At 37.3% G+C, this 25,086-nt stretch overlaps 2 protein-coding genes across 2 annotated transcripts in view; both read right to left on the bottom strand.

The window, feature by feature from the left end:
- LOC149162591 (endonuclease 4-like) overlaps positions 1 to 16,253 on the bottom strand; it is a 326,614-nt gene extending 310,361 nt beyond the window's left edge. The window contains exon 1 of the mRNA XM_089437328.1: positions 16,105 to 16,253. The gene's annotated coding sequence lies outside the window, so the exon portion shown is untranslated. The remainder of the gene's footprint in view (positions 1 to 16,104) is intronic.
- A 3,647-nt stretch (positions 16,254 to 19,900) lies between these two features.
- Positions 19,901 to 25,086, bottom strand: part of LOC149162590 (uncharacterized) — a 117,624-nt gene continuing 112,438 nt past the window's right edge. The window contains 2 exon segments of the mRNA XM_089435231.1: positions 19,901 to 20,279; positions 20,281 to 20,508. Coding sequence (XP_089291357.1) covers positions 19,934 to 20,279; positions 20,281 to 20,508 — 574 coding nt within the window. The 3' untranslated portion in view covers positions 19,901 to 19,933.

Raw genomic sequence — 25,086 nt, 5'->3', positions numbered from 1 at the left:
CATTTCGGTGAGTGCTCTCACAATGTATACCTATTGCTCTTCCCAACAATGTCATAACCTCCTACAACAATGTCAAAACCTCTTCCTAATTGAGCAATAAGAACCTTTGCCCTCCAAGGAATACTACCTTTGAAGGGTTGATGAGACTTAATAGCCTACGTGGAGTGCAATCTTATTTTCTTATTTGTCAAATGAAAAATCATTTTAAAATGAAAAAAAAAAAAAAAAAAGCTAATTTTGTAAATAGTCATTTCAGTGAGTGGTCTCACAATGTATACATGTTGCTCTGCCCAACAATGTCATAACCTCATACAGCAATGCCAAAACCTCTTCCTTGCATCTACGAGCAATAGCTCGTCTGTTGGCAACCTATGCATACAAGTAGAGAGCATAGGTTTGCTTATAAGTTATGTTCCTTTGAATCTTTGTGCCATAAAATTCTTAACTACAACTCTTACAACAACAACGGTGCTTCTGACCCTACCCCTCCCCTCCGCTAAAACACATCAAAGCCAGAAGCAAAGCCGGGAAAATTAGGAGCTAAGCTAGTTGCATAGCTTCTAGCAGCAATTTATATGGGCCAGTTGGAAATTTCGTTTACAATACCGTGGCAATTGACAGTTTTGCTAACATGATCCTTAGCTTATGAAAATATCTATAATATAGATGATGGTATATTTTGCAATACTGGGCATTCCCATAATCAGAACAAGCTCCTTACTGTTGGAGGTGTATTTCGCACATGCTTTAGTGACCAAGCGCTTTGTCGGCATCAGTCTTTCCAGCACCATTTGCATCACTAGCGTTAACTACGAGTTTCATATGCAATTACAATCATTTTTGTGACCCAAATCAGTCTTTTGTGGTACATATGTTGGGAATACATTATGTAATTATTATTTCCTAGAGAATACAAAGAAGGCATTCTGAGAAGATCTCTTTCTTTCCTCCACTTGTTAGCTAATAAGGATATAAGACTCGGCATCCTTTTAAGGTGATAGAGGGATAACTTCGATAGTGAAGTGGGTCTGATAAATTAGATTTGTACGGGCAAGTAAAGTAGGTGATCCGCAAGATACCAAATCCTAAAGGACAAGTCTACTGAGGTGGAGCAATTGCTCGAACGGTCATTTTTGGCTGGAGTTCAGGCAAAAAAAATTCAACAATTCTCCTGGAAGCAGTGTTTGAATCATGTTTTTGAAAGTGGCAATGGAATCAGCACTATCAAAAACCATTGGGCACCCAAAATCTTGAAATTTAACAACTTAAACTTGGATTTACAAAATTCCCTGCCAGAATTTTCATGATTTTCAGGGCAAAAAAGCAGTCTGGTTAGACTACGGCAATCCTAAACTTCTATCCAATTGGGGTGGATTTTGTTGGAATTGCTTGTGGTTCAGCATGGAAAATGTTTCCAGGGGGAATGTGATGAGCAAGAATTTATGATGCAGGAGTATTAGAGCTTCCCAAAGCCATCAAGTTTTTTGAAGAAAAACTTTAAAAAGGGGTTTCAACATTGAAAATGAATTCTAATTCTTTATTTGTAAATAATGTTAATTTCTTTAATTATTATAAAATAGTTTTAGAAAAGTTGTAGATAGGTAAGATTTTGTTCATAAGATAAAAGCAAATTTACATTGAAAAACACTAAAGATTTAGTTAAAAATTCAGGGAGTGATTTATAGATGTAGGAAAATTACTTTGTATATAATCATTGTAAAACTATGGGCAAAACTAATTGCGAAATGAATGTAGAATCAGGGAATAAAGAAATGAACTAGATTCTGAGTAGACCTGCATGTAGAGGATTGAATGAATGAAAATGAATTTTGTGTTATTTGGTGTCGTCTCTAGGTATATTTAGTTGATAAGTTCCAATTTTGTGTATGTGTACCATAATTAATGGTGGTTTAGAATGAATCTATCATATGAAAAAGGCGAATCCTGTAGAGGATTCAAGACAATTAAGTGGGGGAAATTTTGTTGTAGGCAGAGTAGAAATTCGAGTTTCAGGCCGAGAACTCAAATAGATTTGAGAGTTTTGTATAGAGGAAATCCTGGAGATGAGGAGAGAGGAACTCGTTAGATGATAGTGACCAGGCATCGGAAAAGAAGTTTGGTGCATATGAAATTTGTGCAGGAACAATTGAAAACGAAATCTACGTAAAACAGAGTAGGAATCGAATTCTTGTGGAGAATTCAAGACCGGGATTGGGTAGATAATCCCTGGTAGAGGAGTTTCGGATCCCAAAGGATGATGCCTGTGGGAAAAAGAAGGTGGGTATAATAGTCTTCGTATAAGAGTTAAAGAGGAGAAGATCTCATTTTTTATGCGCGAGATCAAATTGATATAAAGAGAATAGAAAATTTATGGAATATAGTTGCATTGGCACTCAGTGTCGAACAATTAAGCGATTTCAATCTGAAAGAGAATGCCTCGGCGTTAAAACATTAACCAAGGTATGGTCAAGCATGTAAAATCTGAAGAATTTGTTTCTAAAAGTGTTGATCGATGGTCGCGTTGCGAGTATGGGAAATCTCTGCATAAAGCACGATGAATGAACTCATTTGTTGTTTAATTGTATATCGCAATTTAGAATTGTTAAGGTACGTGCAACATATAGTTGAAAACTCTTTTGGCAAGACTTGGGAATTCTGCATGGAAAAAGGTAGTTTTGCATGAGTTTAAGAAAAGAACCGCTCATTTGGAGTCGCGTAGAAGAGTCAAATATTTATGTATTTTGAATGTTCATAAGGGCGCCCAACAGATAAGTGATTCCCATTTATATGAGCAGAGTCAATTTTCTACCTACGAATGTAGTTTATTTTGTTGGTGTTGGCTTCTCATCTAATTCTCCAAACTTGTCATTCTTGAGCATGTGGATACAACTTTGCAACCAGTGCCAAAAGAATAGTGCTAGCGATTGTTCTTCAGAAGTGAAGGTAAGGATTGGTATACATATATATGTATGATAGCAACTAGATGTAGATAAAAGGAAGATTGGGCAAAATTGGTATTATGTTTTGATCTTAAATGAAACTGCAAATTCGTGAAGGTGAATTAGCAGGAAAATTAGGCTTTTCTTGTTATCAAGTGGTATCAGCGCAGTAAGTTCTTTGGAGGCAAATTAGAGCGGTTTGATGTTCTTTGGAATGAAATTATTTGTTGGGTGAATTTATTTTCAAAGCGTTCAACGGCTCAAATTTAAAAGGTTGTCAGGTAAAATGTTTTCACTTTAAATTTGTTTTTGAAGAAAATTGATAATTGCTTGGCTTGAGCCCTTGGAGAAAGAGAAAGAACATTGATGTTCTCTGAGGATACAAAGAGCATATCTACTTTGGGCAGGAGGTAGCAGTGTGTTCTTTAGATGAGGAAGAACAGTGAAGGATTCCAGTAGTAGGGCTAGCAAAAGGATTGGAGAAAACTGCGACAACAGTGTATGTTCACATGAGGTCGAACTAGAGGTAAATGGTCTTTATATTTTCAACTAATTTGTGAAGAAAATTCTTGATTACAGGTTGCAGTGAGAAGGATGATTACAGTAGGAGAATTGTAACCAAGAACAACTGAAGTTTTTGAAAACTTGTGGCAAAGGACCTGTTCCAACAAAGGGTTGGAAAGAACAGTAGTGAGTTAAGTAAATTCAATAACCAATAGAGAAGGGAGTGCCCAAGGAGGTTCTAGGTGAGAGAACCCTAGAGATACCAAATGGCTAAGTATGTGTAGGCTTAGTGGGGTATTGGATGACAAGTAAGTGGAGAGGGATTGTCATAAAGGTTTGGTTGCGGCTCACAGTGAGCAAGAGAGAGCTTGCAAAGGGAAGAAGAGAAATGACTACTCATAGTCATGAGAGTGTAAGCCATGTGAAGTTAAGTGAGGAAAAGTATGAGGGAAGTTGTCGAGATAAAAGTACAGCTGAATGTACTAATGGAACTGATACAGGGAGGTGAGGAAGACCAAAGGTGCAGATGGATTGCAGAAGAAAGTGAAGTGGCCTAGGTTGCAAGTGAAGTTGGAGCATAGGTTGAATGCTCAATTGAAGGATGAAAAGCTCACAGAAGCAAAGATGAATGTTCACTATTGTGAACTAGAACAAGGACCTATCCTTGGTGAAGATGAGGATGAAGGAGTTGATGAGATCTGAGGATCTCATTATTTTAAAACTAATGAAATGTTTGTGAATGCAAGTATGCAGGTGTAGATGATGAAGAGTTGCCTCATGAAGGCAATACCAAGGAAATTCCAATTAATGGAATTGTGGATGAAGTTCTTATACCAAAGCAAGGAGACATCTTTGGAGAGGATGATGAAGAGAATGAGAGACTTATTGAAAGTCTCATAAACTATTGCGGAAGTTCATATCAACATGAAAATTTGACGTCTGAAGCATCAAAAGAGGCCAGTGAGTCTTATGATTTTAAATCTAATAAATTGTGTATGGTTGCAAGTTTTGATGAAGATGGACAACCATCTTCAACTATTAAAGAGACAGAGGAAAAAGAAAAATTTGAATTCTCTTACGAGAGAAGAAGAGGAAGGAGTGCCTTTACAAAACATGGAAGAAAGGCATCACCCAAAGCCTGTGATGAAAGAAGATGAGGTAATATAGTCTTATAAAGTTATAATTGAAATCTATACATGTTGACTTGAGGTAGCATTGAATGTGCTCTAGCCATGAAAATTGGTGAAGAGGCTAAAGCACATGAGATCTCCAAGACCCAGAAATGGTTTGGTCAGATTCTACCTGGTTAAGGAGATATTAAAATAATTAATATTTTTAATGGAGTTCCTAAGTCTAAACTTAGGAAAAATAAAATATTAATGGGTATTTATATAAAACTGGGTTAGAAGGTTCTAAAGGACATGGATCAATCCAAATCTAATCTTAGCTGTTGATTAGAGATGTAATCTCAGTTGTTGAAGGACCAACGGGAAAAGTATAAAAGGAGGCTTGAGGGTTAGTTGGAGAACACACCAGAGATCAGTGATTCAATTTTCTAGAGCAGGGTTTGTTAAGATAAATCGAATCAGTGATCAGTTGTAGTGAGGGACAGTGAGTATGAGACGGAGAGGTAGAGATAGTGCCGAGAGACCAGCACAGAAGCAGAGAGAGGCAGACGCTGAGCTAGAGGGAGCCACGCAGAGACAGAAGAGACTGCGCAGAGGCCAGAAGGGCCTACGTCATCCACGCAGAGGGTCATAGAGGCTACGCAGTGCCTTAGAGGGTCGACACAGAGGGTTTCGGGCTGACGCTAAGGCCAAGTGGGCTGACGCTAAGCTTCAGATGTTGCTGGAGAGGGTTTCGTGGGGCAAATTTTCTGAATATCTGCTTCCGAATAGAGAGGTATTACTGCTGGATTAATTTCTCTGTCGGGTGAGCCAGTTTGGCACCCAGTTGTACTCAAAGAAAGACTGCATAATAAAATAACCATCTGAATTGTTGCACCGGTTTTCCCGATTTGGGTGTTTCCAGGAATGAGTTGTCCAAAAATAACAGTGTCACTTGTGTGTTTACTATTTCTTTCAAAGGTTGATCTGTAGATGGTTGAGACTGTATTCTGTTTATTTCGATATTTATATGTTGAAATAACTTGTTCATAATTAAACAAGTAGGAAAAATAAACCAGAGAATACAAATAAAATTTCTAACAAGTAATACTTAGAAATTTCAACATGGTATTAGAGCGTGGTTGCAGATCACAAGAGAGTTGAAGGCACCAGCTGAAGCAAAGCATTTGCAGCAAAAACAGTTGTCCCGAGTGACAGAAGTTGTTCCTAGCAAAAAGCAGCAAAGAAGGGTTGACGCAGAGGGACTACGTCATCAGTTCGGGCCGGAGAAAAGTCAATGCAGAGGTTGAGGAGGGCAGAAAAAAGGCTCACGAAGAGCCACGTAGAGACCAGGAGGGTTGACGCAGTTGGCTTGGGGAGCATTTCAACAAGTGTCGGGATTGCACAGAGCCTAAAGGCTCAGTCCTTCGGTTGTTGGGGCTTAGGAAGTTGTGGGCAGTTTGCGAAGAGTGAAGCTAGTATGGTGTTGTTGCTGCCGAGACAGAACAGTACCTAACGGGGCAAAACCTAGGTAGAGGGAGTTGCTACCGAGGCAGATTTCTAGCCAAGGAATCCAGATCAGTGTTGCAAGTGCATAGGAGATCAAAGAGGTGCGATTCAACGGTTGGCATGCGGATTTCCAAGAGGGAAATCGAGACTCAAAGGGAGTCTAGCAGAGAACTTCCAGACAGGAAGTAGCGACTTAGAGGAAGTCGAAGAGAGAACTTCCAAAGGGAAGTAGAGACTCAAAGGAGTCGAAAGGAGGAGCAGAGAGATGGCCATGAATGGATTGAGGGATCATGACAGGCTGGACAAGGCGTCCAACTTTGTGGTCTGGAAGGCCAGGATCCTATCCATTCTAGATAGACATCGCATTAAGGCCTTCGCCTTGAGAACAATGTCTATCCTAGTTGACCCGACTAACAATGAAAAGTAAGCGGAGGCAATGGCAAAGGGGAAATGCATCATCCTTGATGGGGTCAAGGTTCATGTGGTTCAGCATATTGCCGAGAAGGAGACAGCAAAAGAAATGTGGGACGCCTTGAAGAAGTTGTACCAGCATACTTCCGTGCAGAGGAAGATGTTACTTTAGAATCAGTTGTTCATACCAGATGCAGAAAGGGGAGCAGATAGATCAATTCCTCGGTAGATTAAAGGAGATCCAGGACCAACTAACTTCCATAGGGGCCATGCTGAATCAGGAGTTGATGGTGAGGACCGCCCTAAATGCAGTCTCCGAGGAGTGGGATACATTTGTCCAAGGCCTTCTCATCCAGGCAAATCTTCCAGATTGGGAAGAATTGTGGGTAGCTCTTCGCCAAGAAGAGATCAGATGGTTGTCCAAGACGGGAAGTAGTAGCAAAGGAGTTTGGATCAAGAAAGAAGAGGAAGAGGATGCAGCTCTGGCATCTACGGGGAAGCAGGAGAAGAGGAAGAAAAAGGACCTCTCCAAGGTCAAGTGCTTCAATTGTGGGGAATTGGGTCATTAGGCAAACCAGTGTCCGAGGAAGAAGAATAAGGGAGAGGTGTCTAACTCCAAGGCAGCACTAGCGAAGGCAGAAAAGGAGGTAGAAGAGGATGACGATTGTACCATGAGTGCTCATGTACCTCTAGAGAAGAGGTGGGGAGACATCGAGCTGTAGTCATGAGAACTAGAGGCGATGAGGGGCAAGATCCTTGAGGTACCCAAACTCTTCGATCACACCTGGCTATGGGAGCACTGAAGAGAGAGTAGCAAGACTGGGAGATGTCGATAGAAACGGATGCGGATGAAGTGGAAAAGAGTGCTACAGTGCAGTAGTCCCGGGCAACGCAGAGCTAGCAAGCTGCAGCAATGCGAGAGGCACAGAGGAGGTTGCAACAGTGCAAGATGGCACAGAGAGACTTGCAGCAATGCGAGAGGCAGGGAGTTGTTGCAACAACGCAGAGACAGTAGAGGGAGCATGAGATAGCGGTAGAGAGAGCTTCAGCATCAGGAGTGTTTCTAGCCTGACAGGGATGTCAGTAGTTGGGTAGATTAGTTACTTACTTCTCAGTAACTAAGTTGCAGTGCAGTAGCAGTTAGCAGTAGCACAATGCAGCATGATGAGAGGGGGTTGCAGTGTTGGGAGAAAGGACCAGCAGTAGCACAGATGTAGAGGGAGTTGTCGTACGGATGCAGCATTGGCAATGATAGAGCCATTGACAACAATATAAGATGCAACAATGCAGAGGATGTTGGGCGGGGAGGCCTAGCATCAGTACAGGACCCGGTGCCATATAATCAGAGTGATGCTCAGTTGTAGTATTACTAGAGCACAGTCCTCGCTAAGAGGGAGTGTTGATTTGAAGTAGCATCGGATGTGCTCTAGCCATGAAAATTGGTGGAGAGGCTAGAGCACATGAGATCTCCAAGACCCAGCAATGGTTTGGGCAGATACTACCCGGTAAAGGAGATATTAAAATAATTAATATTTTTAATGGAGTTCCTAAGTCTAAATTTAGGAAAAATAAAATATTAATGGGTATCAATATAAAACTGGGTTAGAAGGTTCTAAAGGACATGGATCAAGCCAAATCTAATTTTAGTCGTTGATTAGAGATGTAATCTCGGCTGTTGAAGGACCAACAGGAAAAATATAAGAGGCTTGAGGGTCAGTTGGAGAACACACCAGAGTGTTCAGTCATTCGATTTTCTAGAGCGGGGTTTGCTAAGAGAAATCGAATCATTGATCAATTGCAGCAAGGGGCAGTGAGTACGAGACAGAAAGACAGAGATAGTGCCGAGAGACCAGCACAGAAGCAGAGAGAGGCAGACGCTAAGCCATAGGGAGCCACGCAAAGGCAGAAGAGATTGCACAGAGGCTAGAAGGGCCTGTGTCATCCATGTAGAGGGCAGCAGGAGTGATGCAGAGGGCCAAGTGGGCTGACGCTGAGCTTCAAAGGTTGTTGGAGAGGGTTTCGTGGGGAAGATTTTCTAAATATCTGCTTCCGAATAGAGAGGTATTACTGTCGAATTATTTTCTCTGTCGGGTGAGCCGATGTGGCGCCCAGTTGTGCTCAAGGAAAGACTGCATAATAAAATAACCCTCTAAATTGTTGCACCGGTTTTCCCAAGTTGGGTATATCCGGGGACGAGTTATCCAAAAATAACGTGTCACTTGTGTGTTTGTTATTTCTTTCAGCTGTTGATCTATAGATGGTTGAGACTATATTGTGTTTATTTCGATATTTATATATTTAAATAACTTGTTCGTAATTAAACACGTAGGGAAAATAAACTAGAGAATACAGATAAAATTTATAACTCTTAATGCTTAGAAATTTCAACAATACACAATTTTGTAGTGTAGTTATTATAAACATTTGTAGGAACATATTATTACAGTGAACATGACGCAGTTGGCTCAGGAAGACAGCGAATATGAGGACAATGATGAAGAATAGTATACGAATGCAATGATTATAAGGGATGATGAAGGTCTTATGATAGAAGAAAGAGATGTAGGGTTCAAGGAAGAAACAAATCTCTTAGAGGAATGGTTGACAGAGGACACAGACATTGAAAATGATATGGAGGCTACAAATTTGGTTCTAGGTAATTTTATTTATTTGTTCGAAGAAACGGATTTCTTAGAGGAGAAATTAGAAAATCAGAGGGTGCATATTTAACTTGTAAAATTGAAACTAGGAGAAGAGGAAATTGTCTCGAAAGACAATAATGAGGAGGAAGTTGCAAGATATGAGTAGCAGGTTGTAAAGAAAGTGTATAAACTAGAATTTGATAAGAGTCCTAAAACTCTTATGCACAAGGAAGATATGCAACAACAAGTAGGAGATGAAAGTAAGTTTCAACAGTCAAGGACAATGTTGGATGAATTAATTGATAGGTTGTGGATGTTGATGAAGAGGATGATTAAGAGAAGTTACAACAAAAGGAAAGGGACAACCAACAACAAAGTACAACTGAATGCGAAGCTTTGCATCAACAAGGCAAGTGGATGAGAGCAACATAGGGTTTGGAGGCTTGGAGAATTGAAGGAAACATTAGCAGTAGGAAAACAACATGCAAGGAAGAATGGACAATTACAACACAAGGTTTGGGATCCTGGAGCATTCATAAATTGAGGACAAGTGATCAAGAGATCATGAACTTTTTCTACCTTGGGAGTCTCGTGCAAGAGCATTAGAGCTTCCCAAAGCCATCAACTTTTTGAAAAGAAAAGCTCCAAAGAGGGGTTTCAACATTGAAAAGGAATTATAATTCCTTATTTGTAAATAATGTTAGTTTCTTTAATTATTATAAAATAGTTTTTGAAAAGCTATGGATAGGTAAGATTTTGTTCATAAGTTTGACTTGAAAAACACGAGAGATTTAGGGGATAAATTAGGGAGTGATTTATGGATCTAGGAAAATCTACTTTGTTCCTAAAAGTTGAATTTAATCATTGTAAGTCTACCAGCAAAGCTAATGGCCAAATGAATGTAGAATTAAGCCATAGAGAGAAGAATGAGTTTCTCAAGAGAATTGCATGTGCAAGATTAAATTAATGAAATAGGATTTAATGTTATTTGATATTGTCTCTGGGTATATTTAATTGATAGGTTCCAATTTGTGTATGTGTATCAGAATCAATGGTGGTTTAGAATGAATTTGTCATATGAAGAAGATGAATCCTATAGAGGATTCGAGACATTAAGTGAGAGGAGAAACTCTGTTGAAAAGTAAGAATTTGGTTTTCAGGGCGAGAACTTGAATATAGAGTTTTGTATGGGAGGAAATACCGGAATGACAAGAGAGGAACTTGTTAGATGATAGTGACCATACATCGGAAAAGAGGTTTGGTGCATATGAAATTTGTGCAGGAACAATTGAAAAGGATATCTAAGTAAGACAATGTAGAAGTCGAATTCTAGTGGATAATTAGAGACCAGGATTGGGTAGATAATCCTTGGTAAAGGAGTTTTTAATCCCCAAGGGAAAAGGAAGGTGGGTATAATAATCTTCATATAAGAGTTAAAGAGGAGAAGATCTCATTTCTGAAGTGCGAGATCAGATTCATATAAAGGGAGTAAAAAAACTTATGTAGTATAGTTGCGTTGGCACTCAATATCAAACAATTGAGTGAGTTCAATCTCAAAGATAATAACTGGGCATTACAACATTGACTAAGGTGTGGTCAAGCATGTAAAATCTGGAGAATTTGTTCGTAAAAGTGTTAATCGATGGTCATGTTGGGAGTATAGGAAATCTCTGCATAAACCACGCTAATAGAATTCGTTTGTTGTCTAAAAGTATATCGTGATTTAGAATCGTCGAGGTACATGAAACATAGAGTTGAAAACTCTTTTGGCAAGACTTGGGAATCCAACATGGAAAAAGTAGATTTGCATGAGGTTATGAAAAGAATCGCTCATTTGGAGCTGCATAGAAGAGTCAAATCTTTATGTATTTTTAATGTTCATAAGGGCACCCAACAGACAAGTGATTCCCATTTACATGAGCAGAGGTAGTATATGACCTATAGATGTAGTTTGTTTTGTTGGTGTTGGCTTCTCATCTAATTCTCCAAACTAGTCATTCTTAAGCATGAGGATACAACTCTGTGACTAGTGCCTGTTGGTCTGAGCGGTTTAATCAAACAAGAAAGGAAATGAAACTGAATAACTGATTTGAATCCAAACATAAATCACACAAATAAACACAGGATTTTACATGGTAAAACCTTGACAGTGTGTCAAGGAAACATCCACGGGACAAGGGATTGGATTCTATATTTGATCAAGAATGATTCCCCATGATAAAATAGTTCAAGCATTCATCAGTTTATAAGAGCCTCCTCCATTACATAACTGTTGTTTTAGGTATAAAACTAACTGAATAGTAACTAATACAAGATTACACATTTTTACTAAATACATTGTCAAATTTCAACAAACTCCACCTTGACAACAATTTTCTTAATCCCTTGCCCATGCCCATTCATCATCTCTTCTGCAAGCCAAGAGAAGCTAAACACCATCACAGCTTCTCTACTGTAATTGGCTTCGTGAATATGTCTGCACAATTCCCCCATGTATGGACCTTCTTGAGAGCTACTTTTCCGCTATCGATCACATGTCTCACAAAATGATACCTTACATCAATGTGTTTGGTCTTGTTGTGATAAGTTGGATTTGTAGCCAAGTGAATAGCACTCTGACTGTCACAGTGTACGTTCACTTTCTCTTGTGTCCTTCCAATCTCATCAAGTAGACCCTTTAACCAGATTGCTTCTTTACTGGCATCTAAAGCAGCTATATATTCTGCTTCGGTAGTGGACAATGCCATTATTTCTTGATGTTTTGACATCCAACTAATTGCTCCAACTACAATAGTAAAGACATAACCTGTAGTAGATCTCCTTTTGTCCAAATCACCTGCATAATCAGCATCCACATATCCGCAGACTGTTTCTTTACTGCCATTAAAGATGATCGATGATCACTTGTGCCTCTTAAATACCGAAGCACGCATTTCACTGCTCGCCAATGTTCTTCACCTGGATTTGCCATGAATCCGCTGACAACTCCAACTGCATGTGAAATGTTAGGTCTTCTAGATACCATCACATACATTAAGTTGCCTACAGCATTTGCATATGGTACACGAGACATATACTACTTTTCTTCATTAGTTCTAGGACTCAAAACTGAATAAAGCTTAAAATGGGAAGCTAATGGAACATTAACAAGTTTCACATTGTTCATAACGAACTTTTCAAGTACTCTTTCCACATACTTCTACTGTGATAACCAAATCTTACAATTTTTCCTGTCTCTGTGTATCTCCATGCCTAAGATATGTTTTGCTGCTCCAAGATCCTTCATATCAAACATCCTAGAGAGCTGAACCTTTAACCTGTTGATCTCATCCATGCTTTTTCTTGCAATAAGCATATCGTCAACATACAAAACTAAGATAATGAATATGCCACTAAAACTCTTGTGGTATACACAATGATCATACTCACTTCTAATAAAGTTTTGGCTCACCATGAAGGAGTCAAACTTCTTGTACCATTCACTGGGAGACTAACTCAGGCATACAACGATTTCCTGAGCTTGCAAACTACTCTTTTGCTGTGACCTTGTACAAAACCTTCTGGTTGTTCCATATATATCTCTTCATCCAAATCACCATGTAGAAAAGTTGTTTTAACATCTAACTGTTCTAACTCAAGGTTAAGTAATGCAATTAGTGCCAACATAGTACGAATAGAAACAAGTTTTACAACTGGTGAAAAAATCTCATGAAAGTCAATACCTTCAACCTGAGAATACCCTTTTGCTACCAATCTCGCCTTATACCTTTCGATACTTCCATCAATTTTCCGTTTCAAATTGAAGACCCATTTGCATCCAACAACACTTCTCCCTTCAGGAAGTTCTACAAGATCCCAGATATTGTTCTTGGCTAAGGAATCCATTTCTTCTTCCATAGCCATTTTCCATTTTTCGCTATCTGTATCATCTACTGCTTCCTGATAACAAGAAGGTTCCCCATCTTCAGTAATCAAAGCAAAAGATGAAGCAGAATCTTCATACCTTTTGGGAGTTTTTATTTCCCTTGTAGACCTTCTTAGAGTGACTAGTTGCTTAACTGGTTTAGAAACTTCAACAGCTTCTGTTGTATCTTCAACACCTTTTCCTCCAGAAGTCTCTCCTTCCTTTCGACTTTCAAGAAAAGGTCTAGCCTCCAACTAAATTTGTTGATTTGGTGATACCTATCCCTGTTCAATTCTTTCAACATTTGATTTTAAAAGAGAAGATTAATTAAATGTTACATCTCTACTAATGACTATCTTCCGCGAATTAGGATCCCACAACCTGTATCCTTTCACCGCATAGTCATACCCAACAAAGACATAACATTTCGATTTTGGATCTAATTTTGAATGCTAATTTTTAGGAATAAGAGCATAGGCATCACAACCAAATATCCTTAAATGTGAATAATCATAGGACTAACTTGACCAAACTTCTTCAGGAATTTTACAGTCAATTGCTACTGAAGGTGATCTGTTAACTAAATAACAAGGAGTGGAAACTGCTTCTGCCCACAACTCCTTTTGCAAGTTATCATTGTCGATCATGCTTCTGGCTCTTTCCATAAGAGTTTGATTCATACGTTCAGCAACACTATTTTGCTTAGGAGTGTAAACAACAGTTTTGTGTCTAACAATTCCTTCATCCTTATAGTATTGTTCAAATTCTAGAGAAGTAAATTCACCACCATCGTCAGTTCTTAAACATTTAATTGATTTGCATGTTCTTTTTTCTACCATTGCCTTAAATTGTTTAAAGAGATTGAATACATCAACGTTCTTTTTCAACATAAAGACCCAAACTTTACGGGAGAAATCATTTATAAACATTAAAAAATAGAAAGCACCTCCATAAGATACAACAGGAGATGGTCCCCACAGATCAGAATGAATATAGTCCAAAATTTCTTTACTATTATGACTTGCAGTTTTAAACCTCTATTTACACTGTTTTCCATACACACAATGTTTATAGAAATCCAACTTCAAGGATTTCAAATTAGGAAGTAATTTACGGTTCATCAGTACCTGAAGACCTTTCTTGCTCATGTGACCCAATCGCTGATGCCATAGGCAAGTACCTTCTTCTTCTTTCTCTGACACAATCGCTACTTCACTGACCTGAGTACTTCCTTTGAGTCTGTAAAGATTTACAACTTTTTATTCTTTCATAACAACTAGGGCGCCTTTTGAGACTTTCAACACTCCATTCTGACCTGTAAACTTATAACCATCTGAATCCAACACTCCCAAAGAAATCAATTTTTTCTTCAATTCAGGTACATGTCTAACACTAGTTAATGTTCTAACTATGTTATCATACATTTTAATCCTAATATTTCCCATCCCAACAGTCTAACATGATACATTATTACCCATAAACACAGAACTACCATTTACAACTTCATATGAAGTAAACCAATTTCTGTGTGCACACGTGTGATGAGAAGCACTAGAGTCTAACAGCCAATTTTCAAAATCCTGAGAGACATTACACACAGGTAAAGTTTCATCTATCATACATAATTCGTTAGCAGATAAAACTTCGTCTATCATACCTGAATCACCCTGATTTGCTTCCTTCTTCGGGTTATCGGACTCTTTTCGTTTCCAACAGTGTTTCTTAACGTGTCCAATTTTATTGCAGTGCCAACATTTTACCTTACACTTCTTTCCCTTTGATTTTGATCTAGAAGACCCCCTTGTTTTTTCTCCTCTTTTCTTTGACCGTCCTCTGACTATCATGGCTTCTGATGCAGCTGTTTCAGTACTGGATTTCCTTCATACTTCTTCAGACAAGAGAGGTCCCACCACTGATTCGAATTTCAAAGAATCAGTAGTGCTCAAACTGATTGAAGTTACGAAGTGGTCCCATGACTCGGGCAGAGAACACAACAAGGTTATAGCTTTGTCTTCTTCCTGAATTTTAACTTCCATATCTGATAATTGGCATATAAGTGTATTAAAAACATTTAAATGTTTTGCAACTTTTGTACCCTCCTTCATCCGTAGACTGTACAATTGTCTTTTCAAATAAATTCTATTGGTTAACGATTTTGTCATATATAGTTTTTCCAGTTTTTCCCATAAACCTGCACCGCCAAGCATAACCTAATGGTACTGAGGGCTCGGGCATCCAGGTCCTCCCAGTCCGAATCTGTCATGCTAGCAAGGTTCTTACTCACCCCGTCCAATGCTTTGTGCAGCCCTTGTTACACCAACAAATCCCTAACTTTCATTTTCGATAGAACAAAGTTGTTCTTGCCGATGAATATCTCCACTTCGAACTTTGCATTCGTCATCTTGGCCATTTATTTCCTCCTAGGGTTTCAGTGTTTCAACTAGGGTTTCTTAAAAAATTGATTTTGTCTTCTTCCAACAAAGGTTTTCAAATTTTTTTTTTTACTCCAAACAAAAAAACAATTTCAAAACTCTGTTTTTTTTTTTAAATTCTTCAAATTGACTTCAAAAATAAAATAAAAAATAAAAATTCCCTTTCTTAAAAAACAATCTTCAAATTGACTTAAAAAATAAAATAAAATAAAAAATAAAAAATTCCCTTTAATTTTTCTTAAAAAAAAATTCTTTCAAATTGACTTCAAAAATAAAATAAAAAATAAAAATTCCCTTTCTTAAAAAAAAAAATCTTCAAATTGACTTAAAACATAAAATAAATAAATAAAATAAAATAAAAAATAAAAAAATTCCCTTTAATTTCAGTTTCGTGAAAAAAAACCTTCATTCTTTTTAATTTCAGTTTCTAGACAAAAATTCTTCGTTCTTCAATGAACCCTTTTCTGAAAGAAACAAAATATTCATAAATTCCAACCTCCCTTTTTTATACTACTCAGAGTCTTAAAATACTTCAAACCCTGAGATTGCCTCAAATACACACAAATCTATGTATTCTTTAAATAACCTTCACACCGTATGCTCGACAGAATTTAAAAAACTGATAAATTTACTTCTGTTTTTTTTTCTTCAACTTACGGTTTCACCAACTAGTCTATAGTCTTCGATTTTTCCTCTGGCCACCGACAATTTCTCCTCTGGCCACCAACGATTTGTCCTCTGCAACGGTCTCCGATATCACCTCTGCACCGAACCTCCAATTTTTGTTCGGCTATCGGATCTTTTCGAGACAGGTTCGTGCAGCTCTTCTTCAAGCGGTAGTTTAAAGAAAAATGCGGCTGCAGCTATCTTTCGACGGCAGTGAAACCCTTTGCGACAGTTCAAAGGAAAAATGCGGCTATCTTTCGGCGACAATGAAACCCTTTGCGGCAGTTCAAAGGGAAAATGTGGCTATCTTACGGCCATTTGCGGCATTTCAACAGAAAAACGGCGGAGTCTTCTTCAGACGTACACGGGCTCTGGTCAACCTACACGGGCTCACCCAAAAAATTGTTTTTGTAATCTGCTCTGTCAGGCGGTGGGCTTGGGCATGGGTATATTTTTCCATTGTTATGGCATTTCCAGGACTGCTCGTCTTTCTCATCGAGGGCTAAACTCTACTTATGCTTGCTCTGATACCACTTGTTGGTCAGAGCGGTTGGTCAGAGCGGTTTAATCGAACAAGAAAGGAAATGAAACTGAATAACTGATTTGAATCCAAATATAAATCACACAAATAAACACACGATTTTACATGGTAAAACCTGAAACATCCACCGGACAAGGGATTGGATTCTATATTTGATCAAAAATAATTCTCCATAATACAATAATTCGGGCATTCATCCGTTTATTAGAGCCTCCTCTGTTACATAACGGTTGTTTTTGGTATAAAACTAACTGAATAGTAACAAAACTAACTGAATAGTAACTAATACAAGATTACACATTTTTACTAAATTCGTTGTCAAATTTCAACAGTGCCAAAAGAATAACGTTGGAAATTGTTGTTTAGAAATGAAGGTAGATATTGGTATACATATATATGTATGATAACAACCAGATGTAGATGAAAGGAAGCTAAATCAAAATTGGTATTATGTTTTGATCCTAAATGAAACTGCAGACCCATGAAGGCGAATTAGGAGGAAAATTGGGCTTTTCCTGCTATCAATTGGAATCTCGTTTCATGAATGAATACTAATCTTTGACTCGCTTTCTTTTTTGGAAATTTTTCTCTCTCTTTTAGGGTTTGTATCTCTCAACTAGACCTTGCCCTTGATTGGAGAATTGGCTCTTTGAGGTCTATTGAATAGGAACTTTCCCTGTTTTGAGATTGAATATGGTTAGCTCTTTTTTGGTTTACAGACTTTCCCTTTGAACTTGCCTTTTTCCCTGTCGAGACGCACACTCATTCAAGAATCTTCGTGATTCTGTCTGTCATTTTTCATTTCTGGGAGGTCATCTCATTACTTATCATTTCAAACACCAAGTTGAACTACAACACATATGATAAAGAGAATATTACAGTATGGTGCAAGCATGGAAGCAGTGGAGTCATTACATTTTGATTAAAGAAACTATCCTCCATACAATGTTTTTGTTTACCACTTGTTGTAATGTTTCTCGAAGGCAGTTCTTAGCTGCGAAACAGTGTCGAGAAACCAACTCAACCAACTTAAGATTCAATCTGGCCCTCGAACGAAAGGGGCTCCCTCAAGTGTTACAAGGCTTTAATGTTGCTCACTGTCATTGAACAACAACCTATGAAGCACAATGGCCAGATCTAGGGTTTGTTGTATAGGTGGTTGTCAATGAGTCACATATCTCTACTTAACAAATAAAGCTCTCTCTTGCAAAGGCCTTATCAAAGTGCCAATGTTCAATTATGATAGAATAACATAGGTTGAAAAAAGTTCAATTATGATAGAATAACATAGGTTGAAAAGTTTTGATAGAGGAATGGAGGAGAAATTAGAGAATTGTATATCCTTCCTGAATACCTAATCATCTAAGATGAGAAGAAACGTGTATAAGAATCTCTACATTTAAACATCAATACATTTAAGTATAGCTGGCCAATTACTCAGTGTAAAACATAACTTCTACATTTAAACATCAATACATTTAAGTATAGCTGGCCAATACATTTAAGTATAGCTGGCCAATTACTCAGTGTAAAACATAACTTCTACATTTAAACATCAATACATTTAAGTATAGCTGGCCAATTACTAAGTGTAAAACATAACTTTGGTAGGGATGTCCGGGAGTCTGATACTTAGCCCAACCCTTCCCAATGTCCTACGTTACCTCAAGTATATGCAGAAATAGATTATGGACGCACAGGAAAAGACATACATAAGAAACAAATTATGTCATTAAAAGCCCTTGATTAAAAACTGTGTAATAGCAAACTTCACAAAAATCTCGGGGCTTTGGCATCAAAAGCCAACCCTTTTACATTAAAAATCAAACAATATATAAGAATACATAATCCTGAACTGTTACCATTTTCCTGGAAGAAAATCCTAAACAAGAAACTAAAAATAAATAATATTTCTAATTTGTTGCCTGAGCCATAATTGGTGATGCATGGAACAATGGTGTGTTTTTTATTCTCTTTCGCTGGTGGTGTTAAATTGCCCTGAAGAAATTGCACATGAATTGGAGCTTTACTCTGGCACTTGGGTGAAATTTCCTTAAATCAAAGTGATAAATATTCTCTAATTCTGCAAGTCTGACAACCGAATCACTAAACTGATCTCGTGTATATGGAGGAAGTTAGAATGATTTCCTTTGCGAAGTTGACTTTCTTGGCAATTCATGTATGAAATGTGGTCCAAAATATGTTCCTGCAATGAAAATCAATAAAAAGCGTTGATTATTAAATGCTACAATTTTTTTTTAAGAATATTGATGAGTACAGCTGCAAAAGGGATTTGTAATCCTCAAGCATTTTTTTTTGAAGAATATTGATGAGTACAACTGCAAAAGGGATTTGTAATCCTGAAGCGTTGTCCATAGCTTCCATCTTATTCTTCCAAGGCCAGTGGCCATATCTCATGCTAGCAATCATTGGTAGCAATTTAATCTTTACCAGATCTCCACAAGAGTTGATAAGAATACCATCATGATTAGATTTTGCCACGAGCACATCTGTAATGTCTTCTAAATCATTGGAAACTAAGGTACAGAGCCCTCAAAATAGATCTTCATAAAAATGTGTAATGAAATATCCACTTGACAAATTGATCAATCAAGAAAAATATTGCATATGAAGAGTACCAAAGAAGGGCCATCAGCTCACAGAAAATGTCAGCACTAAATCTGCAATTTTTACAACAAAAAATCAACCTGGAACTTCAATGTTAAGTCCCCAAGAAGAATATCCATGCCATACTTCATCCCACAATCTGTATATGGCAGATGCTATTAAATATAAGGAAAGAACTGCAATCAAAGGAAAATATCGTTGTCTATCTCCAAAACATGTAGAAAAGTTATAGTCTTAGTTGAGCAGTAGCAATATTGGTACCGAAAATAAAAATTGCCCTATCGGAGTTCTCCGTCAAATAGACATTCTAAATCAATGAAATCAAGAAAAACAAAGAGTTGGGACACTGCCAACTGAATGCATTCATGGCCCTTCTGCAACTAGCTTCTTTATCATGAAAGACGATGTCGTTGATGCTCGACATTGTTGAAAAAGACGATACTTTGGAACAAAATCAGAGCTGTTGATAAATTTTGCACTCTTCCTTTCTCGAAAGTTTTCTCCTTCATCAATTGTGCCAACTCAATCTTTATTTCTCAAGCTATCGACAAGAAAATTGATGCATACAATCCAAACAGAAGATATCTGAGCCCCTTCAAGGGTTAACAATGCAACAAACCTCTCATCTTCTCCTGGTTTTGAAGTTGTTTCTCAAAAACAGAAAAGGCACAAAAAGCATGCCATCAATAAATCTCTTTGCCTTTCTCGCACCCACTCAACATAATGGTCCAAAATCAAGGGCCAGGCAAGTGTTGAACCATAATTCTTGAAGTGTGGGTAGTGGTTCTCATCACAAAATCGTAGAAAATGGGACCATTGATCATTATTTATTGCTTTATACTCCTTTTGATTATTCAGATATTCAACCAAAGATTCAACTTGAATTTCATTACGCTTCCCCACAACAAGTTCGAGCAATTGACAAACAGTTTCAATTTCCAGACTTTTCTGTTTATCCTCTGTCAGACAGTATCTGAATGAATAAGTGTAGAAAGAAGCTCTAGGGCCTCATGACCTCTTGCTCCAATGCAGGCAGTGCCTTTCTCAGCTTATAAAGTGTATCAACTTTTAATGCTTTTAATCCCCTTTGCCACTCATCGAAAGTAAAATAGCGATGTTTTGCAGCTCGCATCTTCCAAGCAAGCATTAGAATTCTGATATTTGTTATATCAACTCCCAAGTCTGTACACAAATATTCCAATACTTCAGGGCCCTTGTAGAGATTTCTCCATAATCATGCTTCAATGATCAATCAAAGTTTTCCTTTGGGCCATGATTGCTTCAGCCTTATTGTGGTCCTTTACTGTCATCTCAGTTTTAATATGAACTTCATGCTCAATGCTATTCACTGGTGTGAATGTTGGGTCTGCGTGTCAATCTTCAGGAATGTTGTTGCTTTAAGTTTTCTAAGTTCTATCAGTACTGCAATCAACATGGCAGGAACATAACATAATGACCCAAATCTTGGAGCTCTGTAATTTCATGGTCGAAATCTATAAATTCAATCACTGTAGGTTGGGAAACTTTCCTTACTGGTTTAAGAACACCAGATTCGACTGAATTCAAGAACTGCTTATCTATAAACAAGACATAGTAGTCTGCCGCTTGTTACCTCATCTGGCAAATTGAAATCCTGTGCTGACATTGTAAACCATTGGCAGCAGTACAATTTGACAACTATGCACCTGTACTAACGGAATGGCCACCTAGCAACCGTGTTGTTACTGTACAGAGGTTTTGATAAGCAGAATGCGGAGGGGGTTCTAGGGAGTCAGCGGTTTTGAGTTGAGAGGGTGCCCACTTCTCATTCTGTTGCCATAGGTTGTTTTGTAGAAACCACCCAAAGCGGACCCCACCCCCTTGGTTAAACTTCGGATGGGCAAGGGGTCCAACAATTGAATTAACACTGTTGATCTGGCCGGTGCATTTATCACTTGAAAGTTAGAGGTATTTTACCTTTGCATCTCTGTCATTGACAATTTGGACAACTTCCCTTTCGCCTACTTAAAGTTTTGTTTTGTGTAGAATAGTTATCCCATATTACGCAGGTGGGCGAAGATAATGGTGTTTATAAAGACCATTAGTTTAATAACTCTTTGTCTAGTGCAACGGGCATACTCTCCCTTCCCTTGGTAGGCTTACTTCGCTTGCGACCTGCTTTGAAATGAAATGAAATGATATTTTAAGGTCTACGAGACTAAAAATAGTCTATGAGACCATTAGTTCCCTGTTTTTTTTTTCTTTTTGCAATTCAATCATTTTTCGATTCAAACTGATGATGAGTTGGCCCAACTTTCCAACGATCCCCTCGCTAAAAAGACAATGCCAAGAAACCGATGCTAACATGTTCTCATAACTTTCTCTGATGTCTTTGAATGCATCACATTCCAAAATGAAATGCTTTTCCGATTCCACAGCCCAGACGTGCAAAATGTACACTTTCGTTCTTCCCAAACTTCTTTAGGTCTTTTCCACTGTCCTGTTTCACACCAAGTTGATGTGAGTTGGTCCTTAATTGAGCAATAAGAACCTTTGCCCTCCACGAAATGCTAACTCCAATTAACTCTTTTTGTTGTAGATCACACGTAGGGTTGAATTCCTCGATGTAATATTTCTTCTTTCTACCCAACTCTTCTTTGATGAACTTTGATCTTTACTTACAATTACCTTGATATTAGTTGCTTTGTAGAACTTGGAGATTGGGTTTCCAAAGCCCAATACCTTTTAATAAAATGTATTATTTAAATAATTTTATAAAACATATATAATTATAAATTAATTATATAATTTTATAAAAACATATATAATTATAAATTAATTAAATAATTTATAAAAATATATATAATTATATGTTATAAAATTAATTTATTTAAAATCAAACTATTATTAAATACGATTCATAAAGGTGTATAAGGGTCATTTGGCCAGGCAGAGTAGACCTTCATCTAATTTGCATACCCCTGAGATTTTTCCTGATGGAATAAACTCACAAATTTCAAAAATTTTCGTAACATTTTAAGGGTGTCAAAAAATGTTACAACATTGGATCTAACTAGGGATTGGTTCCCCCAGTGGAATGCATAGAATTGTATACCAGATGCCTTGTATCCATTGGGCATGGAGTCAACCAAACCTGAGACCTGCAACCTTTAAATTGTGAATGCTCTCAAACTGTAATCAAATCCAATCCCATGCTGAAAACACGGATGCTGAGAACCAACTGACATTACATAAACTAATCCATATTGCAATATGAAAGTTGAAACCAAATTGTATACTAATTGTTCTCCATTGGGCTATGGAGTCATTATTACACTAATCTAATGCTTATAATGTAAACTGAAATTTATTTTTGTTTGTGGAAAAACTTGTGAACAGTTATTGAAACCAACGTTTCAGACTCACTTAGTGAGTCCATCATCAGGGCAATGTGATTTGTATTTTGAGAAGAGAGAGTGTGAAATTATGGAGCTATTAATAGTTAATTGAAAAATTATTCGATGTTTTTCGTTAGGGTTTTAAGTTTTTTGGTTTTCAGGGTTTTAGCTCTGGAAATTCTCATCTTCTCAAAATTTAGAGCATTGTTCATTATGTCCCTTCCATGGTGGGACTTAATGGTGTTAAAGAGAGAGTCCATACAGGTTCGTAGAATTTATTTTTGTTTGTGGAAAAACCTATGAACGGTTATTGAAACCAACGTTTCGGACTAGCTTAGTGAGTCCATCATCAGGGCAAATCAATCCACATTTTGCACACTACATTTGATTTATTCTAGACCACACATTGCAAACTGAATTTGTTGAAGTGTATTGAAAGCAAATCAAAACCCAATTGATCTATTGACACCAGATGTTGAATACAAACTTATTCAATCATACACACTTCTACTTTACTTAGTTGAAAATTAGCACTGTCAAGTGTAATCATGCTTTTAGTGCAACCATGTGAGCATTGGATTAATTGATAGACCACCTTGCTAGCAGCTGAAGATATGGAAAATATTTACAATATGAAACTCAAATTCCGTAAGTAATTGATACTTACAGCTGCAAATCAGTATTTTGTTGAAAAATAAAACATTGAAAACCTCTGAAGACTGCATCTTATGTAAATTTCTGAATTTTTTTATCACAGCTGAAAGGAAGAAAAATATGTTTCTTAATGTTGCCATTATTGAGCCTTGAACGAACACAACAATAAAGGAAGTTGACATCTCGAACAAGTGGAATTGACAACCTAGTGGAATCACCATATAGAGAAAGTGGAGCTGCGAGGTGAAAGAAATGCAACCAATAGTTGATGTCTAATATTTGTTCACCAACAAGGAGTAGATCTAATCAATTACGTTATCCAAGGAAAAATATCTTCATTACTTTGATCTCTGACAATGACACCAAATGGTGTAATGTTTCTCGAAGACAGTTCTTGGTTGCAAAAATACGCCAAGAAACCAACTCAACCAACTTTAGGTTCAAGCTAGCTCTCGAACCAGAGGGGCTTCTCTCAAGTGTTATGAGGCTTTAATGTTGTTCAATGTTACTGAACAACAACCTATGAAGCATAATGCCCAAATCTAGGGTTTGTTTCATAGGTGGTTGTTGATGAGTCACAAATCCATGCTTAACAAATAAAGCCCTTTCTTGCAAAGAACTTATCAAATTGTCAACGTTCAACTATGATAGAATAACATAGCTTGAAAGGTTTTGATAGAGGAATGGAGGAGAAATTAGAGAATTAGATATCCTCCCTGAATACCTAATCATCTAAGATGAGAAAAAACATGTAGAAGAATCTCTACAGTAAAACATCAACACATTTAAGTATATTATAGAAGCAACAATCTAGTGATTTCTGGGTGGTCAATTAAACAAATTGTTCAATCTTTTACTCAGTGTAAAACAAAAACTTTGCTAGCGATTTTAGGAAGGTTAATACGCAACCCAACCCTTCCCAATGTCCTACACTACCTCAGATATGTGCAGAAACAGATTATGAAGGTACATGAAAAGTCATACATACGAAACAAATTATGTCATTAAATGGAGCCAATTCATTAAAAACTTTGTAATAGCAGACTTCACAAAAATCTCAGTGTTTTGGCATTAAAAGCCAATCCTTTTACAATACAAATCAAACAATATATAGGAAAACATAATCCTGAGCTATTACCATTTTCCTGGAATAAAATCCTAAACAAGAAACTAAAAATAAATAATATTTCTAATTTATTGCAAGAAACTTGGAACTGTTGGAAAATCCTCAGCCTTCAATTCTAGGAATTGGTTCATTGATATTGATTTCCCTGCTTGAAATCTGTCGCTGGCCCTTTGATTGTTGATATCCTACCAGGAAATTTGAGATTGATCAAAAAAAATTGTGAAAACTTGTCAACTGCCCTTTAAATAGAGTCAACTTTGCCACCTGTGCTAGATAGTTGTCATACCACAACTTTTCTCTTTAACTTTAATACAAATTTTCGTATTTTCTTGATCTTTGTAGAAATTCCTTGTAGATTTAAACTGTTAATTGTAATTTACTAAAGCAATAGACTTGAATCTACTCTACTCGTCAACGGAAACGATTAAATGATCTCAAAATCACGAAGCATACAAGAGAAAGAATTTAATCAACACATTACACAATGATTTCCTATGGAAAGCCACAACTAAAAACCCCTGTTATCTGTATATTGCGTTAGTCAGAAAATATGAGAAGATTACAATGCTTTGCTCAAGCCCGAGCAACCTCTGCACTATCTCTATATGTCTTACATCTTCCTAGACAAGCCCAGGTCAATACTTAAT

The sequence above is a fragment of the Pinus tabuliformis genome, chromosome 5_2, assembly GCF_031772625.1.
Source record: "Pinus tabuliformis cultivar Carrire ecotype Pingquan chromosome 5_2, CPIR1, whole genome shotgun sequence".
Lineage (NCBI taxonomy): Eukaryota > Viridiplantae > Streptophyta > Pinopsida > Pinales > Pinaceae > Pinus > Pinus tabuliformis.
Note: the sequence above shows the minus strand (reverse complement) of the source record. Positions and strands in the feature narration are given on the sequence as shown.